The 17,704-nt window shown below is 34.6% G+C and overlaps 1 protein-coding gene across 1 annotated transcript in view; it reads left to right on the top strand.

Moving 5' to 3' along the window:
• The window catches only part of LOC141492847 (uncharacterized), a 319,801-nt gene that overhangs the window by 221,817 nt on the left and 80,280 nt on the right, over positions 1–17,704 (top strand). The window contains exons 112-122 of the mRNA XM_074193534.1: positions 1,195–1,279; positions 1,631–1,687; positions 2,839–2,963; positions 4,493–4,581; positions 5,958–6,007; positions 7,814–7,984; positions 9,058–9,210; positions 12,672–12,866; positions 14,784–14,938; positions 16,750–16,918; positions 17,207–17,303. Of these exons, the coding sequence (XP_074049635.1) occupies positions 1,195–1,279; positions 1,631–1,687; positions 2,839–2,963; positions 4,493–4,581; positions 5,958–6,007; positions 7,814–7,984; positions 9,058–9,210; positions 12,672–12,866; positions 14,784–14,938; positions 16,750–16,918; positions 17,207–17,303 (1,346 nt within the window). The remainder of the gene's footprint in view (positions 1–1,194; positions 1,280–1,630; positions 1,688–2,838; positions 2,964–4,492; positions 4,582–5,957; positions 6,008–7,813; positions 7,985–9,057; positions 9,211–12,671; positions 12,867–14,783; positions 14,939–16,749; positions 16,919–17,206; positions 17,304–17,704) is intronic.

The following is a 17,704-nucleotide window of genomic DNA, read 5'->3' as shown; positions in this document are numbered from 1 at the left end:
CTCCATGACATACATATACCACAGTTTGTTAAGCCATTCCCCAATTGAAGGACAATCACTTAATTTCCCATTCTTTGTCATCTCAAACAGGGCTGCTATAAATATTTTTGTACAAATGATACTTTTGCCCTTTTTCATCATCTCTTCAGGGTATAGACCCAGTAGTGGTATTGCTGGATCAAAGGGTAGGCATATTTTTGTTGCCCTTTGGACGTAGTACCAAATTTCTCTCCAGAAAGTTTGGATAAGTTCACAGCTCCACCAACAATGTATTAGTGTCCAGATTTCCCACATCCCTTCCACCATTAATCATTGTCCTTTCTGGTCATATTGGCCAGCCTGAGAGGTTTGAGGTGGTATCTCAGAGATTCTTTAATTTGCATTTCTCTAATAAGTAATGACTTGGAGCAATTTTTCATATGACTATGGATTGCTTTGGTTTCCTCAGCTGTAAATTTTAAAGGCTTAGTTTTTTAATCTGGAAAGTGAGGACAATAAAAATGTCACTTCCTCTTCATAGGCTTGGTGTGTGGAAAATGTTTCATAAGCATTGAAGCACTATTTAAATATTTATTTTCGTTATATAATTTTTCTTTTTAAGAAGATGAAAACTATTTAAGGGCACTAGATAATCCAAAAGTCTTTTCTTTTTGGCTAGTGATATATGAAATTATATATATATATATATATATATATATGTATATTTTAAAACAACAAAACAACAATTTGACTTTACTTTTTATGACTGGAATGGGATAAAATTGGTTTCATTTTCTGTACATTGACATAATAGTCAGAGAAAGTTCAGGGAATGGGAAAAAAGGGAAAGTCTTTATTTCAAATGTACCCTGATTTAATATTCTTACCTGTACCTGCTTGAACCAGACCTGGGAGAAAAAAGATTGACACAAAGTTCAGGCAATGGGAAAAAAGGGAAAGTCTTTATTTCAAATGTACCCTGATTTAATATTCTTACCTGTACCTGCTTGAACCAGACCTGGGAGAAAAAAAGATTGACACAAAACAACCATTGAACATTTCAGCCCAAGTCCCATAAGATTTGTCAGAATCATAATTAATTGTCAAAATCATAATTAATTTTTAGCTCCCTTTGAGCTCTAACTTTAGTAATGCAACAGCCCAAGGAAACACTCTCTGTATCATTTCACTGTGACACTATGTTCCTCTGCTCAGGTTTGTGGAAGACAGAGAAACCTGGAATATATTCCGTCAATTCTTGTGGGGTCCAGCCTTCTTAATCAGTCCTGTTCTGGAACCTGTAAGTATGGTGTCTTCTTAGTCTACATAAGATCCAAAGTGAGCTGCAATACTGAGGAATAGAGATGAGTCTCATTTTGGCATTCTGAGTGCTAGGATCAGGTCCTTGTATTGTCTTTCAGTTGTTTTGAGGCTTTAAATCATTCTTGATGCTTTAATTTCCTTATCTATAAAATGATGGAAGCTCTTGCCTATCTCTAAGTCATGGAATCATTGGAAAAATAATCAAGAAGTGATAAATCCATAGGATAATTGCTTTTTATTACTCTGAAATGTAGGGATTTTTAATTATGTTAATCTTCCTAGTAAATTGTGTTCAATTATTCATGTAAATGTTCCTAATTTATTGCAGAATACCTGGAATGTGACTGCTTACTTTCCCAATGCCAGTTGGTATGATTATTATGCAGTAAGTGTCTTTGATGGGATATCATAAGTCATGCTTCTTCTGTTCAAGATAGGGTGAAAGTTCTGGCGTGGTGTGGGATGGTGTGCAGGTAAAATATCTTATATTAGAGTATTGTCAGAATCTATAGAGCTTCCCCCATGTAACTCTTGGATGCTTGACCCTATCAGCCTATTATTATATGGCACAGTGGATAGAGCACTGACCCTGGAGTCAGGAGGATGGGAACTCAAATCCAGCCTTAGACACTTGATTCTTAGGAGCTGTGTGACCTTGGGGAAATCACTTAACCCTTACTGCCTTGCATCCAGGAGCATCTCCAGTGGTTCTGATTAATATCTGACCTTTTTTGACGCAAGTGACTCTGCAGGAGAAAGTGAGGCTGGATTACTTTGTATAGCACTCCCTCATTCAAATCTAATTCACAAGCTTGTGGAGTGATTCGACTTTTGTTCTCCTATTTTTAAAATGAGGAAATGAGAAGGATCGTTTCACATCATTCAATCCTGAGATTTTTTTGAGAAACTTCAAAGTATGCTTAATACTTTAATAAATTTAAAGTTAAAATGTATTTTAATTTAACTTATACAAAAATTCTTTAATGTGTTTTTTAAAAAAATTTCCTTGAAGACTAAGTTACTATAGCCTAGATGGTAAAAGAATAGTTCTACCTACCTTCCACTCCCCCAATGAACTCGATCAGTTTGACTTTTCTTTGAGGAAAGGCTTCAATAATCAGTGACTCTCCTTTTGCTTATTCTTTCTATATAGGCAATACAAAGTTTTTTCAAGGTTATCTTTCCAAAAGAAGATGCCAATATATTTGATCTCATGTTGACCTTTCTGTGCAGTTAGTGAGCTGTACTGATTGTGTACCCATTGTATGCAAAGCTTTATACTGATTTCTGAGATTGGCCATGTAGAAATCTGACCATGATCAGGAGGAACTCATAACTTGACTTAGATACATAGGACAGACCCACCATGAATCTGTACTAAGAAAGACAATAAAGATCTGCACTGGAAGAAAAGGCAGAAGGATTGATGCAGAATGGGTTCAGAAGAATTCAAAAGTGAAGTCTTTTCTGAAAAGTTGATCATCTCGGGGGAGGTGCAAGAACTCATTTTTCTCCTTGTCCACCTCTCAACCACAGGGCTCAGACATTGGAGTGAGGGGACAGTGGAAGAGCCTGCCAGCCCCTCTTGACCACATCAACCTCCATATCCGCGGGGGCTACATCCTTCCATGGCAAAAACCTGCAATTAACACCCACTCTAGGTGAGTGAGGGGAGCAACATCCATCTTCCCTTTCCAAACATGTGACTCAGATACTAATGATTACTGTTTACTTTGTCCTTTTTAAGATGTGTAGTGGATAGTTTGGGAGTTGGAGTCAAAAGGACTTGGGTTTGAGTTGACTTGAGCTGTGTGACTTTGTGAAAATCTCACAAAATGGAGGGCTTCAGTCCTCTCGATGAACTCAAACTTTCACTTCACTTGAATTATTTTGAAACAAAAACACTCAAAATCCTAAGAGAATGTGGAAATATGAGTCACCATCATTTTTCATTTTTTTTCTGTTACTCATTATTGAGAGCATCACAAGGATCAGACTCCTTTAGTCATTTATACAGGGACTTTCTGAGCATCCTCTGTTTTCATTGGCTGTGTGCTCCACACCTGGAATGCTCTCCTTATCTCTGCCTTTTGGATTTTTTTTTGGCTCCATTTGACTATGAGATCCCTGCGATAGGAGTTTTCTTTTGAATTTCTATGCATCTTCAGCACTGAGCAAATTATTAGCACATAGTATGCACTGAGTTTTTGTTGATTGAGTGAACATTGGACAATATGTTAGGTGAATAAATGCAGATTGTGATATATTATATGCATATACTTTTATATCAATTCCATGACAAAGGGAATAAAATTAACCTATGATAAAATTCAAACATTTTTAAAAGTTCACATTTCACATTCTTTCCTGCTCATTGTACTTCAGGAATTATGGGTAAAACCTCAATTTGTAGCTTTCCTTGTAAGAGCTATCAGGGATAATCTTTACACTTAGATGGATTCTACTCTAATTAAGACTAGTACATCAGTTTCCCAGACTATTACAATGCTTTCCTAATTAGCCTTCTTGCATCTGCACTGTCTCTTCTCCAAAGCATCCTCCACTTTGTTGCCCACTTGATAGAATTAATGTATAATTCTTCTGTTCTGAAAGTTTAACTGACTCCCTCTTAGGTCAAGTATAAATTCATTTGTTTAGCATGTAAAACCCTTCTCATTATATCTCTAGCTTATCTTTCCAAACTGATACCACATTATTTAGCCTTACAATTCTGTATACCAACTTAGATGATCTACTTGTTCTTCACATCCAGATAATTCATCTCATCCATTCATGGTGGATTTGCAGAGTCTGTCCTATATTCCTGGAATATGCTTTTCCACATCTTTTCCTCTTGGAACTCCTTAGTTTCCCTCATGACTCACCTCAAGTGCAATGTGTTATATAATTATATGACTTATGCATGAATTCTCTAATAATTGATATTCCAAACATTCCTCCATAGAAGAATTAAAATGTTGTTTATTTCATATTCACTTATTTTTGAATAAATTACAATATGATCCCATCACCCTCTCCCTTCAGAAGGATCTAAATTTCCTGCAGGAACCATTTCCTTTCTTTGTCCCCCTAACACAGTTCTGTGTTCAGAATAATTACTTAATAAAAGTTTGTCAAATAATTTTGTCAAGAGAAGGAACAGAATTGATGTATTTTCTGATATTTATAGCCGGAAAAATTCCCTGGGACTTATTGTGGCTTTATCTGATCGTGGGACAGCTGAAGGAGAGTTTTTCTGGGATGATGGACAGAGTATTGGTAAGTTAGATTTTCTTAAGTTCTCTTGACACCTCTTTCTCACTTCTTTCTCCTCTTATCCCTTCCTTTATTCCATCCTTTTCTCTCCTCCTATTATTCTTTATTTCCCATATCTTCCTTCTCTCTTTCCCTTCCACTTTTCTTCTATCTTCTTTCTCTGTATTTCCTCCTTCCTTCGCTTCTTTCCTTGCTTCTTTCTCTCACTTTCCTTTCCTCTTTTTTCCTTCTCTCCTTCCCTTACACACTCTCTCTCTTTTCTAGCTCTATTTCCCATGTTCTCTCCCTCCCTTTCTCCTTCCTCTATTTCCCTCTTTCATAATTTCTCTTGACAATGAGGTAATTCTTTGTTTTATTAAATATTTTATTGATTTTGAATTTTACAATTTTTCCCCTAATCTTACTTCCCTCTCCCCACCCCCCACAGAAGGCAATTTGTCAGTCTTTACATTGTTTCCATGGTATACATTGGATCCAAATTGAGTGTGATGAGAGAGAAATCATATTGTTAAGGAAGAAACATAAAGTATAAGAGATAGCAAAATCAGACAATAAGATATCAGTGGACATTGAGGTAACTCTTAAAGTAATTTGGAGAATAGAAAAAGTTGTTGAAAATTAAAAAGTCACCGAAAATGACATGATTTATAGTTCATTCTATCCAGCCTTTGACTAGATAGCTTTCTTTGGAAGTTAGGAATTCCTAACTTGGTCACATACTGATTGCATTGTCCTAAGCAAATCACTTAACTTCTAAGTATCCCAGGCAACTCTTAACACTTTAGAAAGAATATGCTAAAAACTTCAAATTCTTGACTAGGAGCTCCCTAAATTAATGAAAGTACAGATCCACTAAATCTATTATTCAGATTTCTAGTGATAAGAATTGGAGATTGTAAATGTGAAAATTAATGGTAAGTGTGAAACTTAAGGTTTAAAGATTTCTTTTCCAACATTACTGGAGCATTAATCCCAGTGTCTCCAGTGTACATTTCTGAGCAATGATAATCTCAATGGAGCAAATAATGGCCATATTTGATTTTCTGTCTTCATGATCTTAATATTTTATATATACGAATCATTCATTTAAAAATCAATGCCCATTCTCCAGAATTCTCACTGTAAATAAGCTATTGTAACCCTAAGTCTTGCAAGACTTCTTAAAACATCTTTAAAATCCTGAGAACCATTCATGGGACAATGTGTGAGACTGTGTGTTTCTATTGTATTGTGTAAATGTGAGTGTCTTAAAAATAGAGATCGGAAGAACCAGGAAGGCTAAGGGTTTCAAAAGTAATAAAAATTCTATGATGAATTTATCATATCTCAGTCTGGGCTTGATATGATCTAGTAGAATTCACTCTGTTTTCTTGTTACAGATACTTATGAAAATGGGAATTACTATTTTTCAACCTTCTCTGCCAGCCAGGTAAGTTTATTGGATCCTTTGACTACTTGTTCCTTTACGCAGCACAATCATTGCCCTTTTGAAAATTGAAAAAAATTATATGAAGAAAGGTCTACCTTATGATAACATTTCTTTGAGTCATGACTTAGGGCCTTGACCCATCCTCTTGTTCCAAGTATACAATGACAATTTCCAAAGTAGCTTGTTAGAGCATTTAATCAACTCGAATGAGAATTGAGTAAGGACTTCTCAGAAACTTCATTCTAATGGAGAAGACATGATAAAATAGACCTGAAAGGAGGAAGAACCTATTGCCTTCCCCAATCTGTTTTACTCTTTTTCTTCTCTTTCCCTAATCCTGTCATTTCATATATTAGATCACTAATATCTTTTCATTAACTAGACTCTTCTCTCTTTCCCCCTAATGTTTTTTTTTCTTTTTTAGAAAATTCAGGTATTTAGCTGGCCCCAGTCTTGTAGCTCTTCTCTTGTTTTCTTCAATCTTTTACCATATTGATAGGAGGTCATTAATCACATTTGCTGTTTTTTCAGATCCCTACAGATATTTTTCTTTTTTCAGATGACTTGAATTCATTAAATCCTGCTGGGTGCTTTTATTCCTGTCTCTTTGGGGTTAACTCTCCATTAGTTATTTGTCTTCTGACATTTCTAGTATAAAGTTCATTCCTCTTTGCAGAAGAACTAGAGGTAAAATAAGACTTCAACAGTTTCCTGAATTTGGGACTGTACTACATTCTCCATTATTTTGCAAAAGTCAATATACCTTTAAATAAAGTTTTCTGTTAACTTGAAACTATCCTCAAAGTTCCAAGGGAAAATCATAAAAAATCAAATACTTTCAAAACTGTATTTTGGTTCAAAATGATGGGATTGTGATGGAGAGTTTCTTTTATAGAAAGCTATCACTAAAACTGAGTTTCTATTTAGTGTCTATATTGTATGTATTTGTTCATATGACATGTATCAATCTAACAAATGAAGAATTAAATGACACTATTTGGAGAGTATTTTGTGGACTTTATTTTGCTTCTTACATGGTAATTTCTAAATAGAAATATGTGTGGATGTATGCATGATTTATGCATAGAATTTTCATGTTATAATGAATAATTAGGACCATCTGTAGGAAGGATCTGAATTCCATTCCTGCTTCTGACACATTTTAGTAGTGTGACTATTGAAAAGCTATTCATCCTTTTAGAGGCCTCAGATAACTCTTTAAACTGAAAGTTATAGATGAGTTGCTGACCTGGTATAGTTTTCACAACCAACAAAATCTCAAGTCTCATTTAATTCTACTCAGAGCCTCTTTCCTTCCATTCTCCTCTACTACTGGTTTCTTGGGTTGGTTGGAGAGTTAAATTGGACAGAACTAGACACATGATCCAGCTAGCTCATGCTTCTACTAGGTAAATGTGTAGAATCTAGAGAGTGTTCTTGACTGTCTGGAGCCACTAGATGGAACTTAGTCCTTCATTTCATATCAACCAGGCTAATGTACTTATTCATTATTGGGTGAAGAAGATAAGGTTCATGATAACCTCCATTCAATCATAGTAAGGAATTCTTGTCTTTTTTAGCCATATAGCTGATGGAGATGCATTAAGTTAGAACTGAAACAAGAGACACTACTCTTGAGTTATGATTATTATTCTACCTTAATTATAGTACAATTCCTCCAATTGCCAGAGCAGGAAATAATGTGTTAAGAGCATTTTTGTCTTTTGGATAGCTTGGAGAAGGTAATTGTTATACAATTTGAGGTAAGGTTGGATAACATAGACACTGTCTTTGGGTGTGTTTTAGAATCACCTAGATGTGAAGGTTATGCACATGAACTACAGTGATCCAGATGGCCTAGCATTTGAAGAGATAAAAATATTTGGATTGAATCTAAGACCAGTTACAGTTATTGTGAAAGAAAATAACATTTTGGTCCAATCTAATGCTGAAGTCAAGTATGATCCTGTAACAAAGGTAAAGTTCTCCTCAGTCATTAATATTTATTAATATTAAGTTGATCCATCATTCTCCTTGAGTAGGTTTTCCTTTTCATCTTTAATCATCAACCTTTTATGTTACATTTTAACTGATGTTTAGATGAGAATCTTAAATTAATTTTAGATATCCTTTACAAATAGAGGATATCATAAATAATTTAAGATTTTTTTATGTCTCAGGGTCACCGTTATATACTCTGGGTCTAAGAATAGAATTTGTAATAAATATGTAGATGTGGGAGAGTTTAGAATTGAGTGAATATAAGCTTCAGGGTTGCCTTCTTGCAAAGCAAAAATGTCTCAAGTACCAAACTGATGTTTCCCTAAAATGTCAGCTTGCTTTTTCTTCTTTTGCCCTTTTTCATGGCTGTCTTTATTTTATATTAATTATTAAAGGCCAAAATATCCTTACACAAAATTGAAAACTGCACAAACAGGAGAATCACTAGAATTTCTTTTTCTTCCAATTTTTGTTATTATTGATCCCTTTTTCTATTAGTAGTAGTAAAGATACCATTATTTTTTAATACCCCAGTTGCTGTTAATGTTCATTTTTACTTTTCCATTTGCTCATTGGGCTAACTTACATTGTACTTTAAAGATATGTGCACCTGGACTCTACCTTATCATTATAAAAACTTGTGAATGGTTCTCCTTTAGCATAGTGTAAAAAATTTCTTCAGAGATGACTCAAGTGGTAATATTTTGAAAATCTTGTGTCTTCTCAAGATTTCTTTAATGTAATTCTCATCTTTTTTAATAGGGTCATTTCCAGATAATGTAGAATTAGAGACAAAGGCATAACTAGTGGTCAATTGAGAGTGATCTATTCAGCTTTATTCAACAAAAAGCAAACTCTTTTCCAAAGAAAGTTTTATCTGTCATTTTTTTTCATGAAATAAGTTATCTATTAAGGAGGTAAGAGAAAAACAACAGGAAATTCCATCAGAATTGTGATGAAGAAAACCAGTTTTATGTTGGAGCAAAAGAAAGAATTTTTAGATGATTTAAATGGTGACTCTCACTGACTTACAAAATTCTTTTTGACAGGTTGGTAACATCTCAGGACTTCACCTTGAACTAGGGAAGGAATACACAGTGGAATGGAACACTAAATTCATTGATACAGAAAAATTTGACTGTTACCCTGATGACCATGGTGTCAATGAAGAAAAGTGTCGATTGCGTGACTGTGTCTGGGAGGTAAGAGTTTACACACATAAATACACATCCTTTCAGTTTCTCCCTCTTTCATTTTCTTCCCTTCAAATTCATCACATTTATGCCTCCTCTTCTGTTTTGATGTGATAAAATATGATGAGATCAAAGGTTAAATAGGAATGAGAAACAAATTTCTGCAAGGAGAACCATGAATGGGAAGAGCCAAGGGAAAGACAGTTCAGTCTCTCCCTATAAAGTACCTATTTACTCCTGATGTCTCAATTGTAGAGAAATTTGTCTTTGTTGAAGTACTGAAGAGGCAAAGTAAGTGGGCATCCTTTGTTTTCAAGGTTAGCTAACCAGGTAGGGGTATAAATGAGGGCAAGGTGAATAAATGAGGTACTTGTGAAATAACTATATGTGGTACTTGTGGAATTGGACTATCAGTTCTCCATACCCATTTGGTCCATGTTGAACTTCACAAGCATATAGCCACACAATTATCTCCCCTATGCAACTGTTTTAGGCAGTAAATTATATTGCTTCTCATTATAAATCTAAATCATATCATTGAGTAAATCGGCAAATCCCTGGGACACTAAAGCATTAGACAAAATGTAAAATATTGACATGTTACTCAGAGATTTTCTTGTGGTACAGAGATGGTGGCTCTAGATTTATTCTCTTATCAGTATCCTTTTTGGGTTCAAAATCAGAAAAGTAGATGGTACAGACTCTTCTGAGAAGTTGGAATTGGGGAAGATGGAACAAACCAAGAGAAGAGCTTGGAAAGAGAGCCACTGTGATGTAATTGAATAAATTAAAGACCTGCTTTCTAATCCCAGCTCTGATGTATACCAGAAATGGGATGGGAAAGTCTCTATGTCTCAGCCTCAGTTTATTAATCTGTAAAATACAGATAATAAATTCTCTTATATTCCTCCAGCAGGACAGTTAACAGGATTAAATGAGTTAATGAATGCAAGAACTTTGAGAACTTTAGTAAAGTATCTAAACTTTTGTATTTAATTTTGTTTTTATTAGAAAAGAAGCTTTCAGGCAAACTTTTTGACTGAGGTACTGACAAATTATGTATATAAGACAATAAATAAGAATTTCCTATGTACTAGTCACTGTGCTAATCATCAGGGATACAAATAAAGGAGGAAAAAAATCTTTGTTTTCATTACCTATAAAACAGAGTTAACACAAGAGAATGTGTTAATAATTAGATACCTGTAAGATAAATTAGAATTAGATACAAGACAATTTAAGAGGGAAATACTTGAACACCTTGGTAAGGACGGGAAGACCTCCTAATGGGGTATTGACCAGATGTGACCAAGGTGAAGGAACAGAGAATTTCAGGTATGGAAAGCAGTCAGTTTAGAGGCATGGAGGTGGGACAGAGATGACTGTGATAATAAAATGACTACTATCATGTCATTACAGCTGAATCTTAAGGTTCATGATGGGTAAAGTATAAACAGAGCAGAAATAGAGCAAGGAATCAGGATGTGAAAGGCCCTTAGATATCAAACAGAAGATTTTTATTCAATCTAAGAGGTAATAGGAAACTGTTGGTGTGTGAAATTGGGTGACATAGACAGAATAATGATTTAGGAAAATCTCTGTTTCCTGGAGAATATGTTTGACCAAAGAGTTTGAGGGCAGGAAACAAAATAGAAGGATATTTCAGGGCTGCCAGATAGTACAGTAGATGGAACACAGCTCTTGGGGTTAGATAGACCCAAGTTCAAATCCAGCTTCAGACACTTTCTAACAATATGAACTTGGTAAAAAGATTTCATCTTCGTTTGCTCCAATTTCTTTATCTATAAAATGAATTGGAGAAGGAAAGAGTAAATCATTTCAGTAACTTAGTCAAGAAACCCTTAAAAAGGGTCATGAAGAGCCAGACACAACTGAATCAACTAAATGATTTCAGAATTGAAACAAGCAAAAAATTTCAGAAAGAAGTATGAGAAGACATTTCCCACCCTTTCCAATGTATTATGTCATAAATATTGTACTCTAAGACTGTTTTATGAGTTTTTTTGTGCTGATCACTTATTATTAATTTTTTTATTTTTGCTTTTTTCTTCCTTCCTCCCTTACTCCATCCATCAGTTTTTCTTATTTTATTTATTTATTTCTCTCCCTTTCTCTCTTTTTTCAATTTTTCTTCTTCTCTCTTTATCCTTCCCATCTCACTCTTTCTCTCTATATACTTTAAAAAATATTTGTTATATAGTATAATTCTGAGAAATAATGGTTTTGTAAAGAACAAAAGATCCCCCCCAAAACTTTTAAAAAGGATGTAATAAATATAATAAATTTATAAGTATGAGTTGATAAGGATCTATCATAGTGGTAGGCTGTATTAGTAGAGAGAATCTTTTATGTTATAATAGAAACCGGCAACTGATTGTATATGCAAATACATAGAGAGCAATTGAATACACCAATATTTTTTTGGGGGGCACTGAGAAGGTGGTAATCCTCTACACTGAAATAAGGGAATTAGGAAAGGAAGATAGCTTAGGAAGAAAGATATGGAGTTTTTCTTTACAAATGTTGAATCTGAATTGTATGTGGGACATCAAATTCAAGATGTCCAGTAAGTACTTGGTTGTGCTAGAAAGATGAGCTGAGAATCTAAGGTTAGGTAAATGCACGTGGGAATCTTCTTCATTAAGATAATTGTATGAATGGAAATTTATGAGGTTACCAAGTCAGATAATCTAGAGAGCAAGAGAAGATACAGGTCAGAACTTTGGGAAATGCCATAATTATTAGACAAGACATGAATGAAGGCTCATTAAAGGAGACAGGTGGGAGGAGAAGCAGGAGAGAACACTGTCATGAAAATCCATCAAGGAGAGAATGCCCAGAAGCAGAGGATAATCCATAAGGTTAAAAGCATAAGAGATGTCAGGAAGAATAAAGATTTAGAAAAGAACCAATAGTTTAGCACATAAGAGATCATTAACTTTGGAAAGAGCAGTTGCAGTGAATGCTGAGATAGGATTTAGGAGATGGTAGGAGGACAGGAAGTGAAAGTAATAAGTATTAGTGACTTTCTCATAAAGTTTAGTTGAGGAAGGTGGGAGAAATATAGATTGAAACCTTGCAGGGATAGCAGAATCAAAGTGAAAAATATTCCAAAAGTAAAGGAAATTACAAAAATGATGTTCATTATAGTTGCTGTGGAGGGAGAAAAATTGGAGCTAGAATTCAATACAATATTGAATTTTGAACAATAAAGAGTTGATTGAAGAATATGATCAATGAATAGAAATTTTGTGTTCTCAGTAACCACAGAAATGTGAACAAAGCAATGAATTAACATTCATCAAATGGCGTATTAAGAAAAATTTCCCAAGATTTTTGTATTAGAGCAGGAATCTGAGAGAAAGATTTGAACTAGATGGGGCAAGGTATGATCTATTTGCCCTCTTGTTTTGTCATTCTGATGAATTTCTAATGTTTTTGTATTTCAGCCTGTTAGTTCCCCTGGAGTTCCTTTTTGCTATATCACAAAATATGATTATACTGCCTCTAACATTCAGAGTGGACCAGCAGGCCTAACAGCAACTATCTCCCGAATTCCTGGAGCCAGTCACTATCCTTCTACTCCCATAGATCAGCTTCACTTGGATGTGATTTTCCATACGAACAACATGCTACAGTTCAAGGTAAGATTAATTTTGGGCTCTTGCAACAGAGAGATTTCCAGGAATCAGCAATATTTTTTCAATCAACTAGCATTTATTGGGTGGTTACCATCTGCTAGCGACAGGGGGATAAATTATGGGAATCAAAGAAAAAGTAAAAGTAATTTTTGGGCTCTGGGCCATTATAATATATATATATATATATATATATATATATATATATATATATATGTGTGTGTGTGTGTGTATAGTGAAATAAATTATCAATAACTTAAATGGAAGGTTCTATCTTCAATGATCTGTTGGTCATGACATATCAGAAATAAAGTAACTTTGAGGAAGGGAATTTTAAATATAATAGGAGTGATTTAGAGTTTAAGGCTATCAGATGTTTGAAAGAAAAATACATATGGTTGCTCGGTTGTCATGGTGGACAAGATTTTTTTTTTTCTAGTGCAGAAAGTAAAGTGACATTGTGATAGGTACAGAAGAGATGATAGAACACTTTTAATTGTAATTTGACATGGAATTCCATGATTTTAACCTCCAACAATAAATGAATCATATGTAAATCCAGGTTGTCTTCTTCATCCTTCTCTACACAAATCACCCTGGGTTCTTCATTCAAGAGTCAACTGAAATCTCACCTCTGTCTTTTGAGAGACAATATAATATAACATATAGTACATTGGATTTGGAGTGAAACAGATATCCATTTAAATCTCTCTCCTGATCTTTAGTTGAACTGTTATCACTGTGAAGTCTCTTAAATTCTGTTTCATTACCTATAAAACAGAGTTAATAAAAATGGCTAAATACCTTCTGGTGTTTACCTGTTTGATTGCTATTGACCTCAAGTGATGTTATGCATATAAAGAGATTTGAAAGAAGTACAATACTTTATAGTTATAAATCACTATTGTTAGTCACAACCTCACCTTTAATTTTTTCAACAACATTCATTTGAGGTGTGTCAAAGGCCTGCTGTACAAATTGTGGCATGCTAGGGACTAATTAAGAGAGAGTTCAGTGACATAAGTTCCATCAAGGAGCTCAAAATGTGTTAGTATTATATAAGTCAACTAGCATGTCCTTTAAACTTTCCACCCAATAAAGTTTTATTTCTAGTCAATCTTGATAAATGCAGGTAGCAGAGTAAAACATTTGATTTGGAAGGATATTCTTCTAAAATATCTGCCTAAGGTGAAGTTCAATCTTTGTTTTTTGTGTGTTTACAAATCATAGGAACATAGGGGTGGCTAGGTGGCACAGTGGATAAAGCACCAGCCTTGGAGTCAGAAGTACCTGGGTTCAAATCCGGTCTCAGACACTTAATAATTACCTAGCTGTGTGGCCTTGGGCAAGCCACTTAGCCCCATTTGCCTTGCAAAAACCTAAAAAAAAAAACCCAAATCGTAGGAACATAGATTTAGGAGAAGAAAAGATTAGAGATAACTTGGGGAAGTTCTGATCTTTTGGTCTTAGTTTCATCTATACAGTGTGGTTAAGAATTTTTAACTTCACAATGAATGAATGAAAGGATATTTATTAAGTATTTTCTATCTGCCTAGCAATGGAATTACAAGCATTAAATTGAGAGAGTTTTTACCCTCATGGATCTTCTAATAACAGCTGGAACTCTAAGTACTATATGTAATCTAGTAAGGTTTTGAGGGTGACAAATAAATTGATAATTAGATCTATTGTAGTGACATTATCAGCCTTCCCATTAAAACGAAAGGATAAATGTATACTTGAAATGCAGAAATGGAATGATTGTACTCCTCTTGCTATATATGGATTATTTCAGGAATAAAAACTGATTAATACCTAGCAATCATGGAATCAGATTGGATACAATTGGGAGAATTTGTTTCTAAGACTAGAAATATATGAACCTCAAGTTATTTATGGAGACCATGGTTTTCTGTTTCCTAGATTAATGATGCGAACAACAAAAGGTATGAAGTCCCAGTGCCCTTAAATATTCCAAGCTCTCCCAACAGTCAACCTGAAAATCATCTCTATGAAGTAAAGATCAAGGAAAATCCATTTGGAATTGAGATCCGACGAAAAAATACAAGCACTGTCATGTAAGTAGTTTTCTGTTCCAGATATGTGGTGAAAAGGGGACAATCCAAATTTTCACTTGTTCCTGATTTCTAGAATAGGGGAAGGGCAACTAGTTTGATCACCAAAACCTAATAACCTGGATTGAAGTCTTCAATACTTGAACAAGTGAAACACCTAGTACATCTGGCAATTATACAAATGACTTGATAACCCTTGGTTTCAGTTTCCTATTTCATATAATGTGGTGATTGGATCAGAGAATGTATGTAAGGTTTTTTTAACCACTCACTGTGTTTCATGACTCCAAAGAAAGCTTCCATGATGCCATCATTACAATATTACAATAGAACACATTTCTTCCACCTCCATATCCAAAAATTGTATACATTTGTTAAAAATGTATAAAAACTTTTAGACCCATCACTTTATAGAAAACCTGTCAGGGGTAGACCAGGGTAAAGTTTGAGATATTTAAAAAAACTAAAGTTTTTATGGACAACCTCTATTTTGTTAATTCCTTAATCAATTGAGAAAAAATTTAACCTAGATCAAACATTCATCAAAACTGGCAGAAAGTAAAAAAATAAATCATTTTTTCAATCTACCAAATATTAGATCTGGAAAATAATTATGCATTATTATTTTGCATTACAAAAATTTAAACATCGTTTATCAGAAAAATTGAAGATATCCCCCAATATTATGGTTTAGAATGGAGTAAAATCAAGTATTTTACATATGCAGATGTAGGGAAAACCTAGACCAAATAGTCCTGGGGTTTCTTCCAAATGGAAGATGAAGAATGTATTAAAAGACTATTATTTTCATAATCCAGGGAAGGAAAGGAAACTAGGAAGTGTTTTATCTTAATAATTTAACAATAATAATAAACAGATTGTTTCCAGATGTCATTTTATCAGGGCCCCAACATCACCAGAAACTTGATTGAATTCCCCACAGATCCTAGGGTTTCTTGCTTATTGTTAAGTTGGATCTGTCATTAAAAGACATTCATGAGTTTCTCTGAGAGACCACTCTTCTACCCCAATTAAACAGAAGAAGGGTCATAGTAGAGCAGGGAAAAGAAGGAAGTAGTAAGGAGGGAAAGAGGATGAAAGATTACAAACACTTGGATTTTATTTTGAGGGATTAGGTTATATAATAAAGCCACCATCATATCATCCTCATAACAGCCTTCATCAATATAATTATTACTATGTGCTAAGCACATTGCAATTATTATTTCATTGGATCCTTACAACAATCCTGGGAGGTGGATATCATTATGCTCATTTTACAGATTAGGAAACTGAGATAAAGATCAGATAAATGACTTGCCTGTGGACATTCAGTTCTTTCTGTGTCCAGATCAAGCACTTCATTTATCTCCACTGTATGCCCTTGTGACCTCAGGGTCATTTGATTGCACTGACTTTGTACCATTCATTATACTATTCTCTCATAATTTTATATATATATATATATATATATATGTATATACATATACATATATATATATATACATATATATTCACTCTCTATCTAGCTTGTGGGCTTCCTGAGGGTAGGAACTATCTTGTCACCCTTTTAAAAAAATTTATCAGCCTAGATTTTTCTATTGTATCAGTCCCTTTTGCCTTCATATCTAAATGCTATTTTCTGTAATCATCTCTAAAGTCAAAGATCTTTCAGTAGAAACAGATGCTTCGGAGATTTTCTCTATTCTGAAGTTTATTAATTCACGTTGGAGTAATTATGGTTACTCTTAACATCATTGTAATAGTGATTTGTTCAGTCTTCCATAGAGTCACGATCTGTTCTTGTGTTTTAGTTGGGATTCCCAGCTTCCTGGTTTCACCTTTAATGACATGTTCCTACGTATCTCTACTCGCCTCCCATCCCAGTACATCTATGGCTTTGGAGAAACTGAGCACACAACTTTCCAGAGGAACCTGAACTGGCACACATGGGGAATGTTTTCCAGAGACCAGCCCCCAGGAGTAAGTGTTTACAACTAGAATATGACATGGTCTATAGCAATGAATCCATATTGGTTCTTTGGTCCCATTCCAGGAATGGTTTATCCAAGTTCCTGCTCTTCTATTGAGGATAGTTATGAAGCTGAATAAACTATTATGAATCATTATTGAATCACCCTGTCATTCTCCATTTACCTTGAGACCTGAACCTCCCCCAGTGGAAAATTATGGACTCTGCTTTAGTATCAATTTTTATTTGCGTTTCTTGTCTGTAAACTATGACTGATCTCTTTTCAACTTATGCTGTAGTATAAGAAGAATTCCTATGGAGTGCATCCCTATTACATGGCTCTGGAAGAGGATGGCAATGCTCATGGAGTGCTCCTGCTCAACAGCAATGCCATGGGTAAGATGATGACTTCTAGACCGACCCCATTGAACCAAAGTATTCTGGGCAGTTTCTGAATGGGACAATTGCAGTAGGACTTAAATTACGTAAAATCTAGTACACATTTAATAAGCTACAGTAATAGACAATCCTTCATCAGGAAAGATAAAGGAAAATATGATCTATATTATTTTTTAAAGGTTTTTACAAGGCTATGGGTTTAAGTGACTTGCCAAAGGTCACACAGAGGGATAATTACTGTGTCTGAGGTCAAAATTGAACTCAGGTCCTCTTGATTCCAGGACAGGTGCTCTATCCCCTGTGTCTCCTAGCTGCCCTGATCTACATTCTGAAACAGTCTTTAATCTAAATTGGAGACTATATATATTATATGGAGAGAGAGAGAGAGAGAGAGAGAG

Source organism: Macrotis lagotis, chromosome 7 (assembly GCF_037893015.1).
Source record: "Macrotis lagotis isolate mMagLag1 chromosome 7, bilby.v1.9.chrom.fasta, whole genome shotgun sequence".
NCBI lineage: Eukaryota > Metazoa > Chordata > Mammalia > Peramelemorphia > Peramelidae > Macrotis > Macrotis lagotis.
The sequence above is the reverse complement of the archived record's forward strand: the minus strand, read 5'-3'. Positions and strand labels throughout refer to the sequence as shown.